Source organism: Vidua macroura, chromosome 12 (genome assembly GCF_024509145.1).
Source record: "Vidua macroura isolate BioBank_ID:100142 chromosome 12, ASM2450914v1, whole genome shotgun sequence".
Classification (NCBI taxonomy): Eukaryota; Metazoa; Chordata; class Aves; order Passeriformes; family Viduidae; genus Vidua; species Vidua macroura.
This window is the reverse complement of record NC_071582.1, coordinates 2,097,845-2,118,532: the sequence shown is the minus strand read 5'-3', so window position 1 is coordinate 2,118,532 and position 20,688 is coordinate 2,097,845. Positions and strand designations below refer to the sequence as shown.

The 20,688-nt window shown below is 57.9% G+C and overlaps 2 protein-coding genes across 2 annotated transcripts; one reads left to right on the top strand and one right to left on the bottom strand.

The window, feature by feature from the left end:
- Positions 1 to 302: 302 nt before the first annotated feature.
- Positions 303 to 9,133, bottom strand: SNUPN (snurportin 1). Its single transcript, XM_053988795.1, has 8 exons — positions 8,982 to 9,133; positions 8,698 to 8,854; positions 7,772 to 7,876; positions 7,584 to 7,680; positions 6,601 to 6,698; positions 6,230 to 6,307; positions 5,067 to 5,147; positions 303 to 1,356 (listed from the first exon to the last, which is right to left on the bottom strand). The coding sequence occupies exons 1-8, from the start codon at positions 9,131 to 9,133 to the stop codon at positions 1,027 to 1,029; spliced, it is 1,098 nt and encodes a 365-aa protein (XP_053844770.1). The 3' UTR covers positions 303 to 1,026.
- Positions 9,134 to 10,271: 1,138 nt separating this feature from the next.
- Positions 10,272 to 14,575, top strand: SNX33 (sorting nexin 33). The gene is made up of 2 exons (XM_053988854.1): positions 10,272 to 11,752; positions 13,705 to 14,575. Exons 1-2 carry the CDS (start codon positions 10,312 to 10,314, stop codon positions 13,956 to 13,958), a joined length of 1,695 nt encoding a protein of 564 aa, XP_053844829.1. The 5' UTR covers positions 10,272 to 10,311; the 3' UTR covers positions 13,959 to 14,575.
- Positions 14,576 to 20,688: the final 6,113 nt, after the last annotated feature.

Here is a 20,688-nt window from a genome sequence, read left to right as displayed (position 1 = left end):
TGCCTCGAGCTTGATGTTTCATTTCCCTCCTTTTCATCCCTGTCTGGAAACCAACCTGGGGACAGTGAGAATGATCATTTCATCCCCCCAAAAACAGGGAGGGGGAGCAGCCGATGCTTAAAAGGTGGGATTGGGCTGGGATGAGAAAGACAGGACAAGAGACTGAAGCACCTCGATGTGCAGAGAATTAAACCCACACAAGCGTTTCCTCTGCTCCAGTCAGCACTGGAACCAATTTTTCAATCCCTATTTGGGAGGCACAGCACGCATCCACCCTTAGGTAGCAGGAAGACGCTCAAGAATTTGTCTTTCTGAGAAACCTTTTATTTGGTTGGCACGATCAATGGTAGCGTTTTTCAGAGAACCCACTCCTTCCTCCCCCCACTGAGAAAAGCCTCGAGGAGAGGGAGGCTTCTGCCGAGCTCGCGCCGCACAAAGCCCTGCTCCGAGGCAGGTCCTGCCGCAACGCAGGGAAATTTAGATTTTCCCAAGAACGCGTGGGTGTGGAAAGTCCAGCCTTTGGATTTACAGCAGCTCACTGCAAACTTTTTGTTAGTAACAACTTTCATTGGAAAGGCCTCAGAAAACAGCTGGATCAAAGGCTGAGAAGCCCCGATTTCCAGGGCTGGGAAGGTGGGGCTGCTGCAAGGGTCACAAGCAGCAGCTGCACCTCAGAGGTCCAAGCACTGTTCCTATGCTGGAGTTTTGCCAAGACTCTAACAGAAGCAGGGTCAAGAGCTGAACTGTATCCCTGCGCTATGGGGACAGATCATTTCCCTGCACGTGAGTGCTTTAGCGAAGAACCAGGCAATCCTGTTAAGGCCTCACAGAAATCCTGGCAAAGAGTATGCAGTAACAACAAATACAAAAAATCCAGCAGCACCTGGGGCAAGATATTCCACTATCGTGCCCTTTAAACAAAGCCATCCTATCATCATTACTCTGCCCCCTCTCAGGAACACGAGGCACAGTGAGAAGCAGGGAGCCTTTTCCCCGCTCTCCGCCCAGCTGGCCTCTCCCAGCAGCTTAACTCTCCATCTGGCTCCCTGCTCCATCCCGGCCCTCCGGAGACTTTTCTGGCTGAGGGGTGGACAAGTGTTCCAGCTCGTAGTGTCCGTTCCTCGCGGCCGCCTCGCCGCCGGGGTGCCCCTTTTCCGCCGCCAGCTTTTTACTCCTCTTGCTCTCGATGATCTGCTGGAGCTGCCGCCCGGCGTAGTCCGGCTTGGCCGTGAGCACGGTGGCGGGCACGGCGAGCCCCAGGATCTCGGGGACCATGTAGGGCCGGAGCCAGCCCACCAGCGGGGTGCTGCCGGGGGTGTAGTGGGTTTGCTTGTGGTAGAAGAGCAGCCCGTCGACCTGCGGGCAGGAGAGAGAATGAATGAAAGGGCAGAGCTGAGGCTCCTGCAGGTGAATGACCAGGCACCAGACAACGGCTCTGCTCTCTGTTTGCAGGCCAAAACCACCAGCTGGATCATTTTTCCTCAAGCAGTGCAATAAATAGCGGAAGGGAAAGGAGAAACCTGCAGAGCTGCTGCCCTGAAAGATAAGCGACTCCCAGATGGCTTTAAATTGTCAAAGGCAAATGAGTCCAGCTTGGTGTCGGCACAGAGCAATGTCCTCTGGATGCTTTCATCCCATCCTGCAGAAAAGCCAGAGAGTTTCTGAATAAGGCAGCCCACTTTACTGGATTAGGGTTATTTTAAATAATACATTTGGAAAGTAATTAGCCCGAGTGTGTGACGCCAAGGAGCCCCGATTCCTAACAGCTCTTTCAGCTGGCTCATGCCAAAAAAATTCTTAACGTTTCCCAGGAGAGAACTTCTCCTAGCAATCAGTGACAGTTAAGGGCACTCAGGACTTCAAAGGTTTAGGCCCTAACTCTTGTGCTACTATTTCCACACTCTGCAGCGCTGCAGCTGGCTGACGTTTTCCCCACTTCCCCACCGTGCTCAGGGATTCTCATTCCCCCTCTTCCCACGCTTCCCAGGGGTGTGCTCTGTGAGGTTGGATCCTGCTGTCAGGCTGACTAATGCTGGAGGTGGTGCTCCTCTTAGCTCAGCTTCACAAGCTCTTAAAAGGCCATTTGGCTACGAGGAAGAGTGGCTGAGTGGGCAGAAGAGAGGAGAACAAGAGCCCACCTCGGGATGAACTGGTCCCAGGCCCCTCCCTGATCCTACAGCCTCCGGAACAGAAACACTGGCTGAGCACAAAGCAGCATATATCCACTTCTGCTCCACAGATGCTAACCTCTGGCAGAGAGGGTAAAGCTTCTAGCACTATTCTGTCTGTAATTTTCAGTCACTGTTAACATCTTGCAAAATAATCCTAGAAAAAGGGGGGTTTTTGTGCCAGGAAAACATAAAACCAGAACAGTAAACATCACGATGAGCTTGTGCAACCCCTCTGGATATATAAAGTGAAAAGCTTTTCTCCCACCCTGCCTCCTGGGAAGAATCAGATTCTGCAGCACTCCAGTACATCCAGCCCATTCCTGTGAGTGCGTGGCACTTGATGAGCAGCGGGGATTCTCCGGCACCCACAGGAATGTTTTGGTAAAGATCAGAGCCTGGAAGGCCTTCCAGACCACTCCAAACACCTTCCCCAAGCTGGAGAATTCAAAGGAGTTCAGCCTGGTGGAGTGAGGTCATGTTCCCCATTCCCCAGTTTAAGTGACTCCTATATTCCTTCCCGTTTATTTCATTTGTTGGCCGGGTCCCTACCCTGAGTCACCACAGTGACAGTGGCCACGTCAGAACGAGGACTGACGCTGTTCCTGAAGGCCCGACCCTGAGGGGAGACTGGCCTGGCAGGATTGAACATTCCACAGCCATGCTTTCCAGATTTTAGGTGCTTAACAGTCCTCCCATTCCTAAACATCAGGGTTTCTCAGAGGCTTTGGCACCCCTGCCTTCGTGGAAAGCATGGTTTTACTCAGATCTGTGAGAGGGACAGTAGCTCTTAAGATCCACTTCAAAAACCACTTGAAATTCAGAGCCAGTCAACTGATCCAAAGTCTACTGAATTCCAGGCAATAAAGAGTCCAACTGAATAGAGTGGATCAGGCCCTAGCTCTGAGGTTAGAGATTAACTCTGAAGAAGACCCAGATCTGAAAGCACTGACCTCCTCTGCGGCCACTACACACACCAGATCCCTGTCAGCATCAAAAGATGCTGGGTCCAGACCTAACCTCTGTTACCCTCCCCCCATAGTCAGGATGTATTTTGCCTCCTGCAAAGTTTATTCTGTTCTGTGCCGCTGGTAGAAGGTGTTTTTGGGGATTTTTGGGCTCCCTCTTGTGGCACACCAACAGACACCCACAGCTCCCTTCTTCCGTGAAAAAGCACCACGGTTCCCGTGGTGTTGGGGTGGCTTTGAGCCAACGTACACCACCTTTTGCTTCCTGGGGTCACACCCTGATACAGCAGAGGGCCTGGGGGTGGGGGTGGGGGGGCAAATCACAGCTGGATTACACGGCTGGAGTCTGTTCAGCTCCATCTCCTGCTCCAGAGTTTCGCAAGGGCCTCCTTTGTAGCCCAGAAGTTTGCTGCTCCTCAGCCTTTCCTCACGGGAGCACATGCCTCAGGAAGGAATGAAGACTTTCCTCAGGAAAGCCAGGAATGACTGTTTCTACGGAGGCACTTGGAGCATTTATTATTGAGCAAGCCAGCTGTAAGAAAGCTGGGAAGCCTCTTCAATCCATGTTCAGAGCAGGGTCTGGCAAGACCAGCGAGGGATTGGGACTTTCCAACTTGCTCTGATGACTGTCCTGGCTTTCACAAGCAGAAGGCAAAGTCAGCCCTCACAGCCAAGTTAGTGCCCATAACTTAAACCTACACCTATTTTAATGGCTAACTTGGGATGGGAGAGCATGAGAAACACTGTCACATCAACGTGGCTTCTGGCTTTGTGGGACAGAAATCTCTGTGGAGGCTGTTCCTGACATGGGGCTGAGACTGGGCACTCCCAGGAACAGCTGCAACCACTGGAGGAGCTTTGGCTCACAGATGTTGTCACTGTCACTGGTTTGGAATGCCACTGCCTCCTCCATCCCCTTCCCTTGCAGTGACAAGTCAGCCAGGGCAGGCAAAGGCAGCCAGAGCTGATTCCACAAGGGCCTGCGACTCACTGCTCACAACCACACGGAACTGAGCTGGGTGGCACATGGCTTTGCCCGCCCTGCCCTTCCCCAAAGGTCAGAACAGCACAACAGCTGTGCCAGGGGATGTTTAGAGTGGATATTAGGAAATATCTTCCCCCAGGGGATGGTCAGGCACTGGAATAGGCTCCCCAGAGCAGCGCTCATTAGCCCCAAGCTTGCCAGAGCTCAGGGAGCCTTTGGACAACACTCTCAGGCCCAGGGTGGGATTCTTGGAGCTGTCCTGTGCAGGGCCAGAGTTGGAGTTGGATGCTACTAGCAGGTTCCTTTCCACTCAGTACTGTATGATTCTACTTTTAAAGCTGATGAAGCAAACGCAGGTGTCCTGCTCAGTGATTTCTGTCACAGCCAACTGCCCCCAGCTCCAGTACACCTCAGGCACTCATCATGAGCACCCAAACCCCGTAGGAACTACTGGGATCTTATCACCACCCTTCTCCTTCCTCCCCACAAAACAGCCAGCTGCCTTACTGGAAGCACCAACACCAAGGAAATGCACACAAGCCCGCCCAGGGCAGTGGTCAGTACCAGTTTGGGCCCTAAAAAGGTCAGCTGTCCATCACACTGCTATGTGAACCTGAGTTGTGCTGCTTCTGGAGGCAGCCTGAGTGTCCTCTCATCCCAAAAGGCTCTTTCAGACACAGCCAACTGCAGCAAGGGCAGCGCAAACCCAGGGAGTGCCATGGTTCAACTCTTGCTCCTTTGTGTGGTTGAATGAGGTGTGTGACAAGGCAACAGATCAAACACGGGCATAAAGGCATCCATCCCACCCACAGGAAACAGCAACTTGGCAAGCTTTCTGCAGCCCCAGGAGAGCAAATTCCCCAAGAGAGGGGATGCATCCCTCTCCCAGCACTGGCAGAGCTGTTGCTAAGGCTGGGGTCCAGGCCCCCACCTGAGTGTTCTCACCTCAAAGGGAAAGTCTGTAGCCAGCAGCTCACACAGGCTGTCCGAGGAGCAGGGGAAGTTCTGCAGGCCCACAAATTTGTACTGGAAGAGTGAGAGAGGGTTAGAAGAGGCAACTCCCTGGTCTACAGGAGAACAAGTTGCTGAATCCAGCACTGGTGTGTAGGCAGCTACAAAGGAAGGATTCCTCTGGTGCAGGATTCAACATAGGAGGGAAAGGGTGACGAACAGCTCCCACATGCTCCTGATACCTTTTTTCCCAAGCACCTAAGACTGCAGGAAGGACTTTTCAGGAGACCTGACCCAGAGATGCTCTTCTAACCAAAAATAGAAGATGATGACCTCCGGGCAGGATGCAAAGCAGACAGACGTCTGCTCCAGGCTGCTGCCTCAGCCAAGCCAATCTTTCCACCCAGGAAATGAAAGCTAAAACGACCCCCCTTCCATTAGGTAGTTATCTTCTGGATATTCCTGTTGGGAGTCAGGACAGGATGTTCTCTGAACACAGACACCCTCACTGCAGTCAGCCCCATTTATCACCGAGATGCTCAGCTCACAGGAGCTGCTCTGCTTGGCCATGTCTGAGCAGACAAATCTCTCATGTCTGTACCCAAAATTCACATTCCAAGCTGCGGTGGACTCCAGGTCTGACCCCCATGTGTAAGCCTTCAAAGGAAGACTTTTTATTCTGGCTCAGCAGGGACTCAGGGTGGCAAGCCAGCATTCATCCCGACAACTTCAGCGCCCAGTTTAAACAGAGGGAAGGCTTAAAGCTTTACAAACCCACAAGACTGCCAGAATAAACCCCATTGTAGTCAGGCTGCCAACCAACACTGCTCCTGAAGAAACCACATTGGCTTTCCATTCCATTACAAGGGAAAGCTAAAAACAGCATGGAAGTTAGCTGATACCCTGCAGTGTGATCTCTCTCAGTACTTTGGATGGGGGGGAAAAAACCCCACTAAACTCATTTACAATATGCAGTGGTTCTATTTACATCCTGACCACGGCATCCCATTTCATCAGATCTACACTTTGAAGCCTGATCTGTGAGGGGAAAGGAAAAAAAGGAAAAAAAGCTTCCACTTGTGAAAGAAACTGCTGAAGCCTGCTGAACAGGAGAGCTTACTCCCCCCCAGCCTCCTCCTCAGTACAAAAGGACTTACCGGATTAATCCTGCTTTTCTCTCCCAGCCCTTCCTCCTCTTGGATTTTTGAGGAGAGCCAGAAGAATCTGAAGTCAGTCTGTGAAAGGAGGCAGAGTTAGTGACCATTCAGCACACATCACCTGGCAGCATCTGCCAAGAACCTTTGTTCCTCTGCACTCACCTGGGAGATTTACAAACTCGACTTCACCTGCAGAAACAGCCCCCCAAACCCTGCTGCTCCCCCCCAAAACACGCACACGCTTATCCAGCAGCCCTAAAGCTGTAGAGATGCTGGTGCTTAGGTGAAATATCTGCCTTTTGCAGCATGAGCTTGACGCAGTGCTGGAGCAAAGCAGCTCAGGGAACACCAGGGAGGGCAGGGCTCAGTACCTGGCAGTCGTACACAGGGTGTCCTCTCCAGCACATCACGTCCAGGATGTAGTAGGTCTGCTTGGCCTCGTTGTAGATGCAGTCCAGGATGCTGTACACTGCACACACAAAAGCAGGGAGGTCCAGACCTGCTCCTAACACTGCCCAACCCAGCTGGCAAACACAAGATCCCAGCTCTCCGACATTAATCCTGCCCTGATGTCAGACTGCAGCATGCAGAGGGATCCCCTCCCGCTAACACAAACTGCAGCCACAAAAAGCCTTGAGCTTGAGGAGTCCCACGAGGCTGCAAAGGGACCAGTCAGAGGCACAACAAGCAACAACATGTTTCAGGAAATGGCATTTGCCAGACAATAAGCCTCTCTTTTTGGGGGCAAAAAAAAAAAAAATTAATTCTAAGATGTATTAAGGAATATGACACCAAACAAAGGTGTCTGTTAGAGGACAGAGAGGATGTTGGGGTTTAAGAGTGTCAGTCTAACAGGAACCTTATTAAAAGATGTGGCAGGACATGGGGCAATGGTTTTTAACTGGAAAAGGGCAATTTTAGATTAGCTGTTAGGAAGAAATTCTTTCCTGTGAAGCTGCTGAGTCCCTGGCACAGGTTTCGCAGAGCAGCTGTGGCTGCCCCATCCCTGGAAGTGTCCAAGGCCAGGTTGGACAGGGCTTGGAGCAACCTGCTTTAGAGGAAGGTTCCCTGTCCTTGGCAGGGCAGTGGAACAAGATGAGCTTTAAGGTCTCTTCCGAACCAAACCATTTGGGGATTCTATGTGCTTAAGCAGCATAAAGGTACCTGATACTGCTCCCATCTAGTCACCTCCAGAGATACACAAACTGGCCTGAAGCTGATCACCCCCAGCACAAAAAAGGGGCACAGCTGTGGGCTTTGGGGCAGCTGGAGGAACAGCACTGGGCCTGTCAGCACACACAAACTCCCAGGCAGTTCCTCCCTCTCTCTCCCAAATACCTCCCCACAGCTGTACCTTTGTCACTAGTTGAGTTGTGCCGGTTTCCCCCTGGCAGCAGGGATGGGAACCTGTTGACACAGAAGCCACTCTTGGTGTAAGCTGCTGTTGTGCCCTGTGAGGAAAAAAGGAGAGAAAAAAACCCAGTCAAGCCAGTTTTATGTTGGCTGTGAACATCCTTTAGCAGCTGGTGGAAGCCCACTTACCCTGGAGGCCACGACAAGGGCCCGTTTCCCGACGGGACACACCACCACAACCCACTCCTGCTCCAGATCTGAGGGGACATCCACCAGCCACTCCGACAGCATCAGCTACAGAGAGCCCAGGGAGAAGAACCAGTCAGTAACAACACTCCTGACGTTGTGGACAACAAACAGCTCAAGGGAGGTTTTGACTTTGCTTTGACACTGGGTGTTTTAAGGGCAGCTGGCATTGCTTGTCACTGCCGAAAGGGCTCCTTCCCTCCCCTCTAATGAAGTCCAACCTGCCTAACACGTTCTTCCCCAAGTCTTTCTCTTGCTTCCCAGCTGCTGACTGAGCTTCAGACCACAGCACAGGGCACACAGCCCTTGACTGGGCACCCCACACCTTGGTCCCTGCTCCAGCACTTTATTTTTAAAAACACAGCGGGGCTTAGAGATTCCAAAGGGTCAGGAGTAAAGAGCCTGGACAAACTGACCTCTTCAGAGGTTGCCTAAGTGGCTGCGTGTTATCTAGGACTGATACAGCACCCAGGCTGATAAAACCCAGCTGAGTTTGCCCTTCTTTCCTTTCCAAACACAGGGAAACAGAAATCTTTAGCTGAATACTGCCTAACAGGGTACTCATGCTGCTGGCTGAGCTGAAATCTCCTAAAGCGGGGAACACGGTGATGCAGAATCAATGGTTGGAATCAGTGACCTTCGAGGTCTTTTCCAACCTAAATGATCCTAAAGCAGTTCCCACCTCCACGTGTTCTCCATTTGAACTCAGCACGTTTTGGAGGTGAACTAAGCACAGTTTCCCTACGAGCACCAAGCCGGGCAGGACACACTCCTCTCAGCCCCCAAGTGGCCATCACCGCGGCCTCAAAGCGCCCCACATCCCAGCCCCACAGCCCCACCTCGCCACGGGGACGCAGATGGCTCCTCACCTGATTGGCGTAGCGCTTGGGCAGCTTTTTGCCAGCATCCACGTCCATCGCCTCTTCCTCCGCATCTTCCCCTTCCCTGTTCTCCTCCTCGCTCTCCACCCCTGCCCAGTCGTCCTCCGCCAGCCTCCTGGCATGGTTCACGTAGTCCAGCCGCCTCCTGGGGTCGGGGAAAGAGCCCGGCGGGGCCGCAGGTCACCCACGGCACGGCCGGGCGGGGCCGGCCCCCACAGGCGGCTCCGCGCCCCCGTCCCGGCGGCTCCCATCCCGCCCGCCGCCGCGCTCACTCTCTCTGGATGCGGAGGAGGCGCTGCCGGCGCTCGGCCTGCCCGGGGCCGCCGCGGGGCTTGTAGGCGGCCAGCCGGGGGTGCGGCGCGGCCGGGCTGCAGGGCCCCGCCAGCCGCGCGCCCGCCGCCAGCGCCGCGCTCAGCTCCTCCATGGCAACCCCGCGCTCCGCCGCGCTTCCGCCCGCGCCGCCCGCAGCGCCCCCGCGCGGCGCGGAGGCCCCGCGCCCCCCCGCCCCAGCCCGCGCGTCCCGTGCCTCAGTTTCCCCCGCGCCCGGGCACCGGGACGGGGCGCTGCTTGCCGGCAGCGGGCACGGGCGAGGGGGACGTCTCGGCAGGGGCGCGGGAGCGGCCGCAAGCCCCCGCGGGCGGGGATTCGTGCCCCCGGGGCCGGCTGCCTGCAGAGGGCAGCGTGCGGCTGGCCCGGCCGGGCCGGGCCGCTCCCCGCCGCGAACCGGGCGGCGGAGAGGGGAGCGCTGCCCTACGTCACGGGAGGCTGGCGGCCGGCTCCGCCACCCCTCCGGCAGCGGGAGCGGCACCGGCAGCGGCACCGGCCGCGGCGCTGCCCCGTCACAGCCAGTGGCAACAGGACCGGCCCCGACACCGACACGGGCACCACCGCCGGCGCCGCCTCCGTCCTGCGTGAGATTCACGGATTTCAGGGGAAAACCGGACCCCGCCAACCCATCGGGAAAGTCGGCCCGGAAAGGAATTGCAAAATCCTGGGATCACCGGGAGGTTGGGCAGGGTTTGGGGTCGTTCCCGGCGCTCTCCCAGCCGCCCACCGACGGGAAATTTAGGGTGTTTTACCCACAGGAGCCACGAGAAAAATCGCTTTGGATTTATTTCCTCGTTGGCAGCCAGGAGTTTTCCTCCCGCAGAGTGAAACCTCGGGATCAGCCTCCCGGAGAGACAAACCCTGCGTGGACATGGCAGAGCCCGGCTCTCGGGCCGGCCGGGATTCACATCCCGGAGGAGCCAGGGGAACGCCGCTCGCGTGACTGGGGATCTTGTTTTTATCCAAGGAATGTCGTTTTTCAAACGGGGAATGTTCTTTTTAACCGGGGCGCCGGGATCGGGGGGGGCCACTTGGACATAGGGACATTGGCGTCACCTCGCAAGGGATTTCTTCTCCACCTTTTTTTTTTTTTTTATTATTATTATTGTTTTTCTGGGAAAGCGGCCAAGCCGTTTCCCACAGCGCGTGGTGGTGATCCCGGAGCCGCGCGAGCCCGCGGTATTACCGGGACTGGGGGGGGGGGTGTGTGTGTTTTGGCCGGGGGGGGGGTTGCGTTCCGCTGGCTCCCCCCCTCTTCCCGACCCGGCACCGGCCATGGCGTTGAAAGCCAGAGCGCTTTACAACTTCCAGAGCGAAAACAAAGAGGAGATCAGCATCCAGGAGAACGAGGAGCTCGTCATCTTCAGCGAGAACTCCCTGGACGGGTGGTTGCAGGGCCAAAACAGCCGCGGGGAGACCGGCCTCTTCCCCGCTTCCTATGTCGAGATCCTCCGCTCCCGCTCGGGCTCCAACTACACGGACTATTCCAGCAGCCCGGTCGGCTCCCCCGGGCACGATTCCTCCTTGTACTCGGCGTCCCCCAACCCCGGCATCTCCTACCAGGGCAGTTTTGAGGATGATGATGACGACGACTGGGATGACTGGGACGACGCGTGCACAGTGGTGGAGGAGCCGCGGAGCGCGCCGGGCACCAACGGGCACCCCTCGCCCAGCCTGCCGTACCCGGCGGCCTGCGGCCACCACCAGCACGCCGGCTACCGGCCCAAGCCGGCGCTGGAGAGGCAGGACAGCATGAGCTCCTCCAAGAGGGGCAGCGTGGTGGGCAGAAACCTCAACCGCTTCTCCTGCTTCGTCCGCTCCGGGGTGGAAGCCTTCATCCTGGGCGACGTGCCCCTGATGTCCAAGATCGCCGAGACCTACTGCATCGAGATGGGCTCCAGAGGCCCGCAGTGGAGGGCCAACCCCCACCCGTTCATCTGCTCCGTGGAGGACCCCACCAAGCAAACCAAGTTCAAGGGCATCAAGAGCTACATCTCCTACAAGCTGACCCCCAGCAACTTCAACTCGCCCGTGTACCGGCGCTACAAGCACTTCGACTGGCTCTACAACCGCCTGCTGCACAAGTTCACGGTGATCTCGGTGCCGCACCTGCCCGAGAAGCAGGCCACCGGCCGCTTCGAGGAGGACTTCATCGAGAAGCGCAAGCGGCGGCTGATCCTCTGGATGGAGCACATGACCAGCCACCCCGTCCTCTCCCAGTACGAGGGCTTCCAGCACTTCCTCTGCTGCCGCGACGAGAAGCAGTGGAAGCTGGGCAAGCGCCGGGCGGAGAAGGACGAGATGGTGGGCGCCAGCTTCCTCCTCACCATCCAGATTCCCACGGAGCACCAGGACCTGCAGGACGTGGAGGACCGCGTGGATGCCTTCAAGGCCTTCAGCAAGAAGATGGATGACAGCGTCCTGCAGCTGACCAACGTGGCATCGGAGCTGGTGCGCAAGCACGTGGGGGGCTTCCGGAAGGAGTTCCAGAAGCTGGGCAATGCCTTCCAAGCCATCAGCCACTCCTTCCACATGGACCCTCCCTACAGCTTGGATGCCCTCAACAACGCCATCTCCCACACGGGCAAGACGTACGAGACTGTGGGGGAGATGTTCGCCGAGCAGCCCAAGAACGACCTGTTCCTCATGCTGGACACTCTCTCCTTGTACCAAGGGCTCCTCTCCAACTTCCCAGACATCATCCACCTGCAGAAAGGTAAGGAGGCGTTCTTCTCCCCAGGAATGGCCCCGTGTGAGTGGGAATGGTGCTGCGAGTGGGATGGGGACGCAATGGGGAAATCCTCCGTTGGGCCTTGAAGGGAATGGGGAATGAGGATGGGAATAGGGATGGGAACCACTGCCTACGCCTCTTAGAGGTGCAGCGTGGTCCCCGCTGGCACAGCCCCTCCAGTCAGCCCACCCTGGGAGAGCCTGCTGGGGCTGTTGGGTCCAGAGTCCGCCCCAGGGATGCCGTGGACTCTGTAACTGCTGCTGGTGCTACCCAAAGCACTGCCAGGGGCGGTCAGCACGGATGTCGCTTCCCCCAGACCATGAGCAGGAGCCAGCACTGCTGCTTGTTAGGTCTGGGGTGACCTGCCCTGCACCTCTTGTGCATCCCCACCCACTGCCACTGGTCCCTCCTCATCCTCCCTTCCTGCCAAGGCAGTGGATGGGTGGCCAGCAGGAATACCAGAGTTTGCTCCCCCAGGGCTGGGGGACGTGGCTGGACACGGCCTTGGGTCGGTCACAGGGGCCGAGGGGGCTGTGCAGGGCAGGGGGATAGGGGACACACTAAACCTCTGGGGACGACCAGGGTCGCACTTTTCAAGAGTATGTCCCTGCACCTCCAAGCCCAGCAGGAGGGTGTTAGCACCCCCAGGGCATCAGAGCTCCCCATCTCCCATTCGTCCCGGTTCCCTGGATTTGGTGGGATCAGGGGCAGGGAGAAGTGTCTGCTGTTCTCTCCCTGGGGCAGGCAGCAGGCAGGCAGGGCTCGGTGTTCCCTTTGCACCCAGGCAGCCACGGTGTGGGTGTGGGGCCAAAGTCCACACACACTCCTCCTCGCCCAGCTGCCCGCAGCAGGGAGGGGACACCCCACCAGTGTCCCCAGAGTTTGGAGGACAGGTTTTCCCCAGGGTGAAGCCAGGGCCGTTTGTGTCCAAGCATGCAGGGCTGTCTGTGCATCACTCCGCATCCCTGGGGGAGGCTGGGAAGGCAAAGGGCGCAGGGAGGATTCAGTCCTGCCCGGGCAGCTTCCCTGCCTTTCCTCTGGGTGTTGTTTACCCACGGAGAGGGGCTGGATCCCGTCCGGAAGCGAGGCCGCGTGGGCAGAGCGGAAGGCAGGATTTGGCCTCCAAACTTTGCTTCTTCCTTCTCCTCCTCCTCCTCCCCTCTGGGAGCAGGGCTGGCGCAGCGGGAGCACTGTAACCCCGGGTCTGGTGCTCCCGGCAAGGGGCAGGGAGAAGGGAAGAAAGCCCAGTGCGGGCCAGATCCTGTTTTTAGTTTTTTAGCCTCTGTGCTAATGAGGGGGAGGAATGCAGGGCTGGAGCCAGGCAGGATTCTTTCGAAACCAAGCTGTAAAAAAACATGGAAGGAGAGGGGAAAACTGGTGTCAGAGCATCAGCTGCCTCTGGGAGTGGGAGATGCTTTCCCAGCTGAGCTCCAGACAGCACCACGTGCCCTTGCCACATCCTGGTTCACTGCTTCCTGGGCTGGGGTCTCCCAGGGCTGCTCCTGACCCCCCGTTCATGGAATGGCATGGAATGTTTGGAGGGCAGGCTTGGCTGGGGTGCTTGACTGTGCTCGACACTTGACACTTTGCTCGACAAAGCTTGACACTGCCCCATGTCAGCTTTGCACCCCAAGCCTTGAGTCACAGCGCTCCAGGAGCCCAGACCCCCAAAACCAGCTATACATGAAGCTGACTGCCCAGGATGGAAAAAGAGCTGGGGATGCCAGAGTCCAGGGGGAAAATGCTCCTGCTCTTGGCCTGCCTGGAGGAGAGGGATGGGTTTGATGGGCGGGGGGAGGCGCAGGCACATCCCTCCCTTACACGGGGCAGGTCTGTGCCTCTGCCCGTGCCCCGGTGCGGGGGACCAAGCGGGGCCACGCAGGGAAGGGGGCCCGAGGGCCGCACGCATCCCCTGACGCTGCTCCCTGCCCCGCCAGGCGCCTTCGCCAAGGTGAAGGAGAGCCAGCGGATGAGCGACGAGGGCAGGATGGACCAGGAGGAGGCGGACGGGATCCGCAAGCGCTGCCGCGTGGTGGGCTTCGCCCTGCAGGCCGAGATGAACCACTTCCACGAGCGGCGCGTGGCCGACTTCAAGAGGATGATGCAGTCCTACCTGAGGCAGCAGATCGTCTTCTACCAGCGCGTCAGCCAGCAGCTGGAGAAGACGCTGCGCATGTACGACAACCTCTAACCCTCGTGCCGCTCTGCCCGCAGCCCCCGGGGCTCCTCGGCTGGCAGCGGACGGCAACTCATCGCGCTAGTGACCAAATGACTTCGGGCTTTCTTCCCCCTTCCCGGGCTGGCAGGGAAGGGCTCGCCCGCGGGCTGGCCGTGTCACCTCTTCCTTCCTTTCCCTGGGGACCTCCCACCCTGCCACGGGTCTGGCGGGAGCGTGGGGGGGGTCGCGAGAAGGACAGGTGGGGAGGTAACGGCGCTGGGGTCTCTGCCCAGTGATTTTTAGCTTTCTGAAAACCCCACTCTCCTGGAGCAGGGGTGGGTGCATCCCAGCCCACTGGGAGAAGAAATCCAAGCGGTCGACATTTTGCACACTAAAAGCTTTTCTGATGGAAAAAAAAAAAAAAAAAAAAAAAGAGAGAAGAAAAGAGATCTTTATTTGGAAGAGATTTTTTTGTTTGTTTGTCACAAGATATTTTCAATATTTTCCGGTTTTCTGCAGCATTTTTACCGATCAGTTTTTAAATAGATGCACAGAGGCAAAGAGAAATCTCTTTCTCAAGTATGGCTGCTGACTGGGAAAAGGGAAAAAAAAAAAAAAAAGAAAAAAAAAGGGAAAAAAAAATAGCCCCACAGCCTTTTCAATAAAATCATTGGTAGAAAAAACACCCACCTCCTTCCCAGAGATGTCTGTGGAAAACAGAGCTGCTCCAGGATCCCGGGGAAGGCTCTGCCTGAGCATCCCCTGGCTTCCAGCCAGCTTTGCTGTGGGGGGAGTACCCCCAGGAGGGGGTGCCACAGCAACCACCCTCCTGCTCTCTAAACGGCCCCCCAAGGGCAAATCCTGCCCCGCTCTGCCCTGGCCGGGACAGCAGGGCTGGCACGGGGGCCTTGTTTTTGAAGGGAAATGGCTGGGATAAATCACAGCGAGGAAAGTTAGGGCCGTCTTGGCCTGGCTCCAAGGATAAAATTAGCCCCGGCATGCAGGCCAGCGGGGTATTGTTAAACTAACAGCGACGACGCTGGGAATGCTGCGGGCTGCGCTCCATCCTCCCCGAGCCCTCCCCTGGCCCAGGCTGCAGGGACGAGCACTCTGAGCTACAGCCCTGCACGCAGCCTCCATCCAGGCAGGATGTGCTTCCTCCTGCATCCCACAGCCAGGGCAGGCCCCGTCACCGTGGCCCCATCCCAGCCTGGGTCCATCCCACACCAGTCCCATCCTAGCCCAGCCTCATCCCACCCTCGCCACATCCTGCCTTGGCTCCATCCTGCCCCGTTCCCAGCATGCTCTGGTACCATCCCACCCCAATCCCATCTCACCCCGACTCCATGCCATCCCAACCCTGTTCTGGCCTGGCCACATCCTAGCCTGGCCCTGTTCCACTCTAGTCCCATCCTAGCCAGGCTGCAGCCTTACATGGCACCATCCCGCTCCATTTCCACCCCAGTCCCATCCTGCTCTGGCCCCATCCTATCCCAACCCCATCCTACTGAAATTCCATCCTACCCTGGCCATGTTATACCTTGGCCTTGTCCCAGCCTGGTCCCATCCTGCCCCAGCCCCATCCCACCCCATGCTCATCCTAACCTGACCATATCCTTCCTTGGCACCCCATTCCCTCCTCATCCCTCTGGCCCCATCCCAGCTCAGCAGCCGTGGGAATGCTGTCTAAGCCTGTGCTAATCCTGCAGGAGTGACAGGCCCCCAGCCCTGCTGGCCCTGCTCTGGATGCCCATGGTGGCCTTGGCCCCACGTTGAGGCCAGAACGTGTCCCTTCCCCCAGCCCTGCTCCCTCGGGAGCACAATGGGCACTGGGATTGAGCCTGCCACCGCCATCCCCGGGCAGGCAGCCAGCCTCTGGCACTGCAGCCAGAGCTCCAGAGCTGAGCCAACATCCCAGCTCCCCTGGACCTGCCTGGACAAGGGCATCCCCCGCCTGGGGTGCCCCGTGGACGCTCGGTCCCTGGGATGTCCTGAAGATGGGGTGTGCAGCTGGAGCAGGGAGATGTCCCAGGAGTTCATCCTCTGCTCTGCTGTCCTGGCATGGGGACAGGGATGGGCTAAGGTCCCTGTGGGCTGCATGCACCCCTTCGGGAGGCTGGGCCTCAGTTTCCCCAGAGGTGGACCTGTGCTCTCTGTGGTCTTTCAGCATGCACAAAGGTCTCCCTGCTCCACCATCCACCCCCTCTGTACCCTCATGTCTGGACCACACTCCCGGGCCACAGCAAATCCATTGGCTAGAACCTGTATTCCATTAGCGTTCCTGCCTTTTCCCTCTGCCACCTGGCAGTAGGCAGCTGGGCCTTCACGGCCCGTGGGTGGGCATTTCAGAGACTGCCTTGGTCCTGCTGCTGCCCCCCACGCCTCTGACAGCATCCTGCAGACGTGCCAAGGGTTGGGGGGCAGAACCCGCCCCGAGCGTTTCGGTGGCTGTCCCAGGGTGCAGGATGATGGTGGGGAGGAGTCTGGGGGTGTGCACAGTGCTTCACATGCCCCAGCAGCGTCTGTCACTGCCTTTGTTATCTGTGACACAGGCTGTTCCCTGCTCCCACAAGAGAAAAAAATCCAGGGCACAGAGGGCTGAGAGGAAGCACCGGGAACATGGAGCAGATCCGGTTCCTCCTCCCACTTCCCAAGGCTGCTCCTGCGTGGGAAAGCCAAGGCCGAGGCCCTGTGTGAGTCCCATCAGTACTGACAGCAGGGCTGGGAGGTGGCAGCAGCGGTGGTGGCTGGAGCATCCTCCCTGCAGAGCACTGCAGCCAGCACCAGAGAGCCCGTGGCTGCCTCCGCTCCTGCGTGTGGCTTCCCGGAGCTCTTGTCTTGCTTCTTCTCCTTGGATCTCCTTCCACCATGGGAAGAAAACCTGGCATCCTTGTTCTGAGCTCCGGGAGACCAGGATTTGTGCGTGGGCCAGGCTGTCAGGCTGTAGGGACCACCTGTACACGTATCCTGAGCCCAGCAAGATGCTCCGGGCTGGGCAGAATCAGCTGGGGTCCCGCAGGGACCGGCCAAACAGCTGGAGGGTGAAGGATGGCAATGCTGGGACAAGCAGAGCTGCTGATCAGAGCCTTGCCAGCCACACGGATACACTCACCGGTGCTCAGTAACTCGCGATCAGCCACCAAAGGAGCGCAGTGACCCAACCCAGCTCCTCCCATGCGAGGGGGAGCGCAGGGTGCAGCTGCTGGCGGGGCGGCCGGGCGGGACGGGGCTTGCTGTGCACGCCACGCTGCCGGCACACGCTGGCACGGGGGGTGGAGAGGCACAGCTGCCAGCGGGGAGCAGGGAGCACTCCTGGGGCAGCGGGGAGAAGTCCTGCCTGCCCATTAGGGTCGGCAGCAACTCGGGGGAAGGAGCCAAGTGGAGTTTCACTGCCACCCCCACCGTGTCGGGAGGTGGATGAGCGTGCGCCCGCCTAGAGGAGTGATTCCGGGCGGATGCAGGTGGGTGGACACAGGCATGGATCAGGGCAGAGGGAGACAGCTCAGCCTGCCAGCTCCAATCTTTTAATTGCTGTGCTTCTCAAATGTTTCCGAAGCATGACCCCGAGTTGGCTCCTCCAGGCAAAAACACGAGCACCAGCTGGTTCCCTTGAGCACCCCTGTATTCCCTTGGCTGTGGATATAAACAAAGCTCCCTCCTGCTCCCAGCCCAGGGAAATGATGCTGGATCAGTGGTGTCTGTTTTAGGGAATAAGCTGGAAATCAGCTCCAGTGGGGGTCTGTCAGCCCTCCAGGTTCCTCCTACTAGGCACAGCCGAGGTGATGCTCAGGTCAGACCCTGTCCCAGCTGTCTGTGCCAGCCTGGATTCCCTCTCTCCGGTCCCTGGGAAGGTGCTGAGCGTGGGGAGGTCGGTCCTGCACTGCCAGGGAGCTGTGTCTCTGGGTGTGTTGTTTGTGCAGGAGGGGTGGGGAGCCCATGCTCTGGGATGTGGTTATCCCTCCGTCATTGTCTGTCTGCCTTGCAGTTGCTGGGTGTGGAAACAGAGGTCAGGCTCAATTTTTCTGCAATTTAAATCGCAGCTGGGCTGGGGAGCCGTGGCAGGCACAGGGATGCTTTCTGGTGTCCGGGTCCTCACCACTCCACACTTTCCCTAGGAGCTGGGAATCTCCTCTGGCCCTGCAGCGTAAATCCGTGCGCTTTGTCTCACGTGGGCAGGTGGCGGGACAGGTGCCAGGTTCCCGGGGCCGGCACCGTCCCCGTGTGGGTTTGTTTGAGGTGCTCCCAGGGTGACGTTCCAGCTCTGCCCCCGGGCTCCATCCCGTCCTGCCGGGCTTGCTGCCAGCTGAGCCTGTTCTGCAGGCTGTGGGCATGACTGGCCCGAATCAGACAGGCACGTAGCAGGGAGGGAGGGCTCCCGGCATCCCGGGGCACTGGGCTTGGCTTGGAGCCCAGGGGAGGTACTGAGCCTCGTCACACTAGGCAGCTGTCAGCCTCGGCTCCGAGCTTTCCACACAGGACAACTCCTAGGAGGACCTGACCCCCCCTTCACCTGCCTTGGTGTCCTCCTGCCCTCCCAGGAGACTGCTCCTCATCACCTGCCATCAGGCAGCGTGGCCTGTGTCCCCTGAGGGGGCCCTGGGATGCTGCTCCTGGCTCCCGGTGAAGTCCAGAGCATCTCCTGGGGCTGGTGAGAGCTGCCAGGGAGGTTTTGGGATCGGGACAGAGCGGCTGGAGCCCTGTGACCATGCCTTCCCAAAACAGAGTGGGGAGCCTAAGCTCAGGGGGCTCCTGTGCTCACTCCCAGGAGAAGTGTGGACAATGCTGTCCCAAGGTCCTGCAGCTGTTGTGGTCCAGAGCAGTGGGGATTTTGGAAGCCTGTGATGCTTAGGTGGGTCCCAGTCTCCTGAAGCCAGGCTGGGAATGAAGTCCCACCTTCGCTGAAGCTCTGCATTTGCACGGCTAAAGCTCCCCGCAGGGGTTTCAAAGCCAAAGGATCCAAGCTGCCCCCGTGGATTCTTTGTTTGCATTTGAATAGGTGCCTGGAAACCGGTTCAGTCACCTGAGCTGTGACAGCCTCCCCTCCTGCTCTGTGTCCATCCCCACCTGTGAGCCCCAGTGCCTCCAGCTCCTGCTGAAACCTGACCTGAGACAGCTGCTGGTGTTACTCACCCAGGAGAGGTGTTGGATCCAGCCTGTCACAGGTGGGATGGCCGTGGGGTTATGGTTCCTTTCCTTCCCAAGATACTCTCCAAGGACTCTGGGGACAGGCTGGGAGAACTGAGGGTGCTCACCTTGAGAGAAGAAGGCTCTGGGGAGATCTTAGAGCCCTTCCAAAGGTCAAAACGAGCTCCAAGAGACCTGGAGAGGGACTTTGGACAAGGGCCTGGAGTGATAGGACAGGTGGTGAATGGCTTCCCATTGCCAGAGGGCAGGGATAGATGGAATATTGGGAAGAAATTGTTCCCTGTGAGGGTGCTGAGGCCCTGGTACAGCTTGCCCAGAGCAGCTGTGGCTGCCCCATCCCTGGAAGTGTTCAGGCCAGGTTAAATGAGGCTTGGAGCAACCTGGGACAGTGGAAGGTGTCCCTGCCCATGGAAGGAGGGTGGAACAAGATGACCTTTAAGGCCCCTTCCAACCCGAACCATGCCATGGTCTTCCTTGAACCTTTGCTAGCTTTATAGCCAGCTTGGCAGGGAAGGATGCCAGGGAGAGGCCTGGCCAGGAAACTTCTGAGATTGACTGGGCTGTGGTTTGTGTCTCATGCCCAGGCAGGAGCCCTCCTGGGCCCTCAGCCCTTCCTCAGGTGGGTGGGTGGCAGTGGCAGCACTGAAGCTGCATCTGATCCTGCAAACCTGGAATAACCCAATCCTTCAGTTCTGAGGATTTAAACCCTGCCAGCAGAGCTTGGCCCCGGAGAGCCGCCGTCCTCGCTGCTGTTTTCCAGGTTACTGCCTGTCCTCCCCTGACCTCAGGAAGGGGATGTTTCCCAGCAGCAGGAATACAACCACAAGCCTTTAAAATAACCTGGTTCACTTTCAGTGTTCCTTACAAAATAGGCCACGTTCCTTCTGTTTAATCCCCGGGCACGAGGCAGGAATCGTTGGGAAGGAAAACACAGCTCTCGGTGGATGGAGATGGATGCAGCCCCCATCCCCCACTGGGGGTATGTAAATAGTGAAGAGAATAAAAATGTGTGCTTGAATGAGCTGGGGAGGTGCAGAGCTGTGATCTGGAGTCAGTGGCAGAAGTTGTCCCAACCTCTGGGAGCAGCACGGCCCTGGCAATCTCCCAGCTATGGCGTGGGCAGCACGGTCACCCTGACCCCATTTCACAGAGGGGAGAGGGTGTAATTTGCCTCTGAGCAGAAGGAAACCTCATTTTCCCCTCTAGATGAGGCAGGAGCAGGGTTTTGGAGGTGGGGAGCAGACATCCATCAGCCCCCCTTGGGCCAAGCAGGCTCAGAGGTGCCCGTGTCCTGTCCTGTGGGGCGTGGGACACGGGGTGCCTGCCTGCACCCCGATGCCTTTTTGGGTGCCCATGAGATGTGCCAGCACCAGCTGAAGCAGGGCACGTGTGATTTACTGCTCAGCAAAGGTTTGGCACCATAAACCCAGCCAGGAAAACTGCTGGCATGGTCCAGGCAAACACCCCAGCTCTGCCACAGCCTGGGAGTGGGACCACACAGGGTCATTGTTCAGGGAGGGATCATGTGCTGGATTTTGTCTTGGGTGAGAGGGGTGCAAGTGGTCCCCCGTGGTCCCTGGGGGCTCATGTTAGCTTCCCACCAGATGTGTGTGAGCAG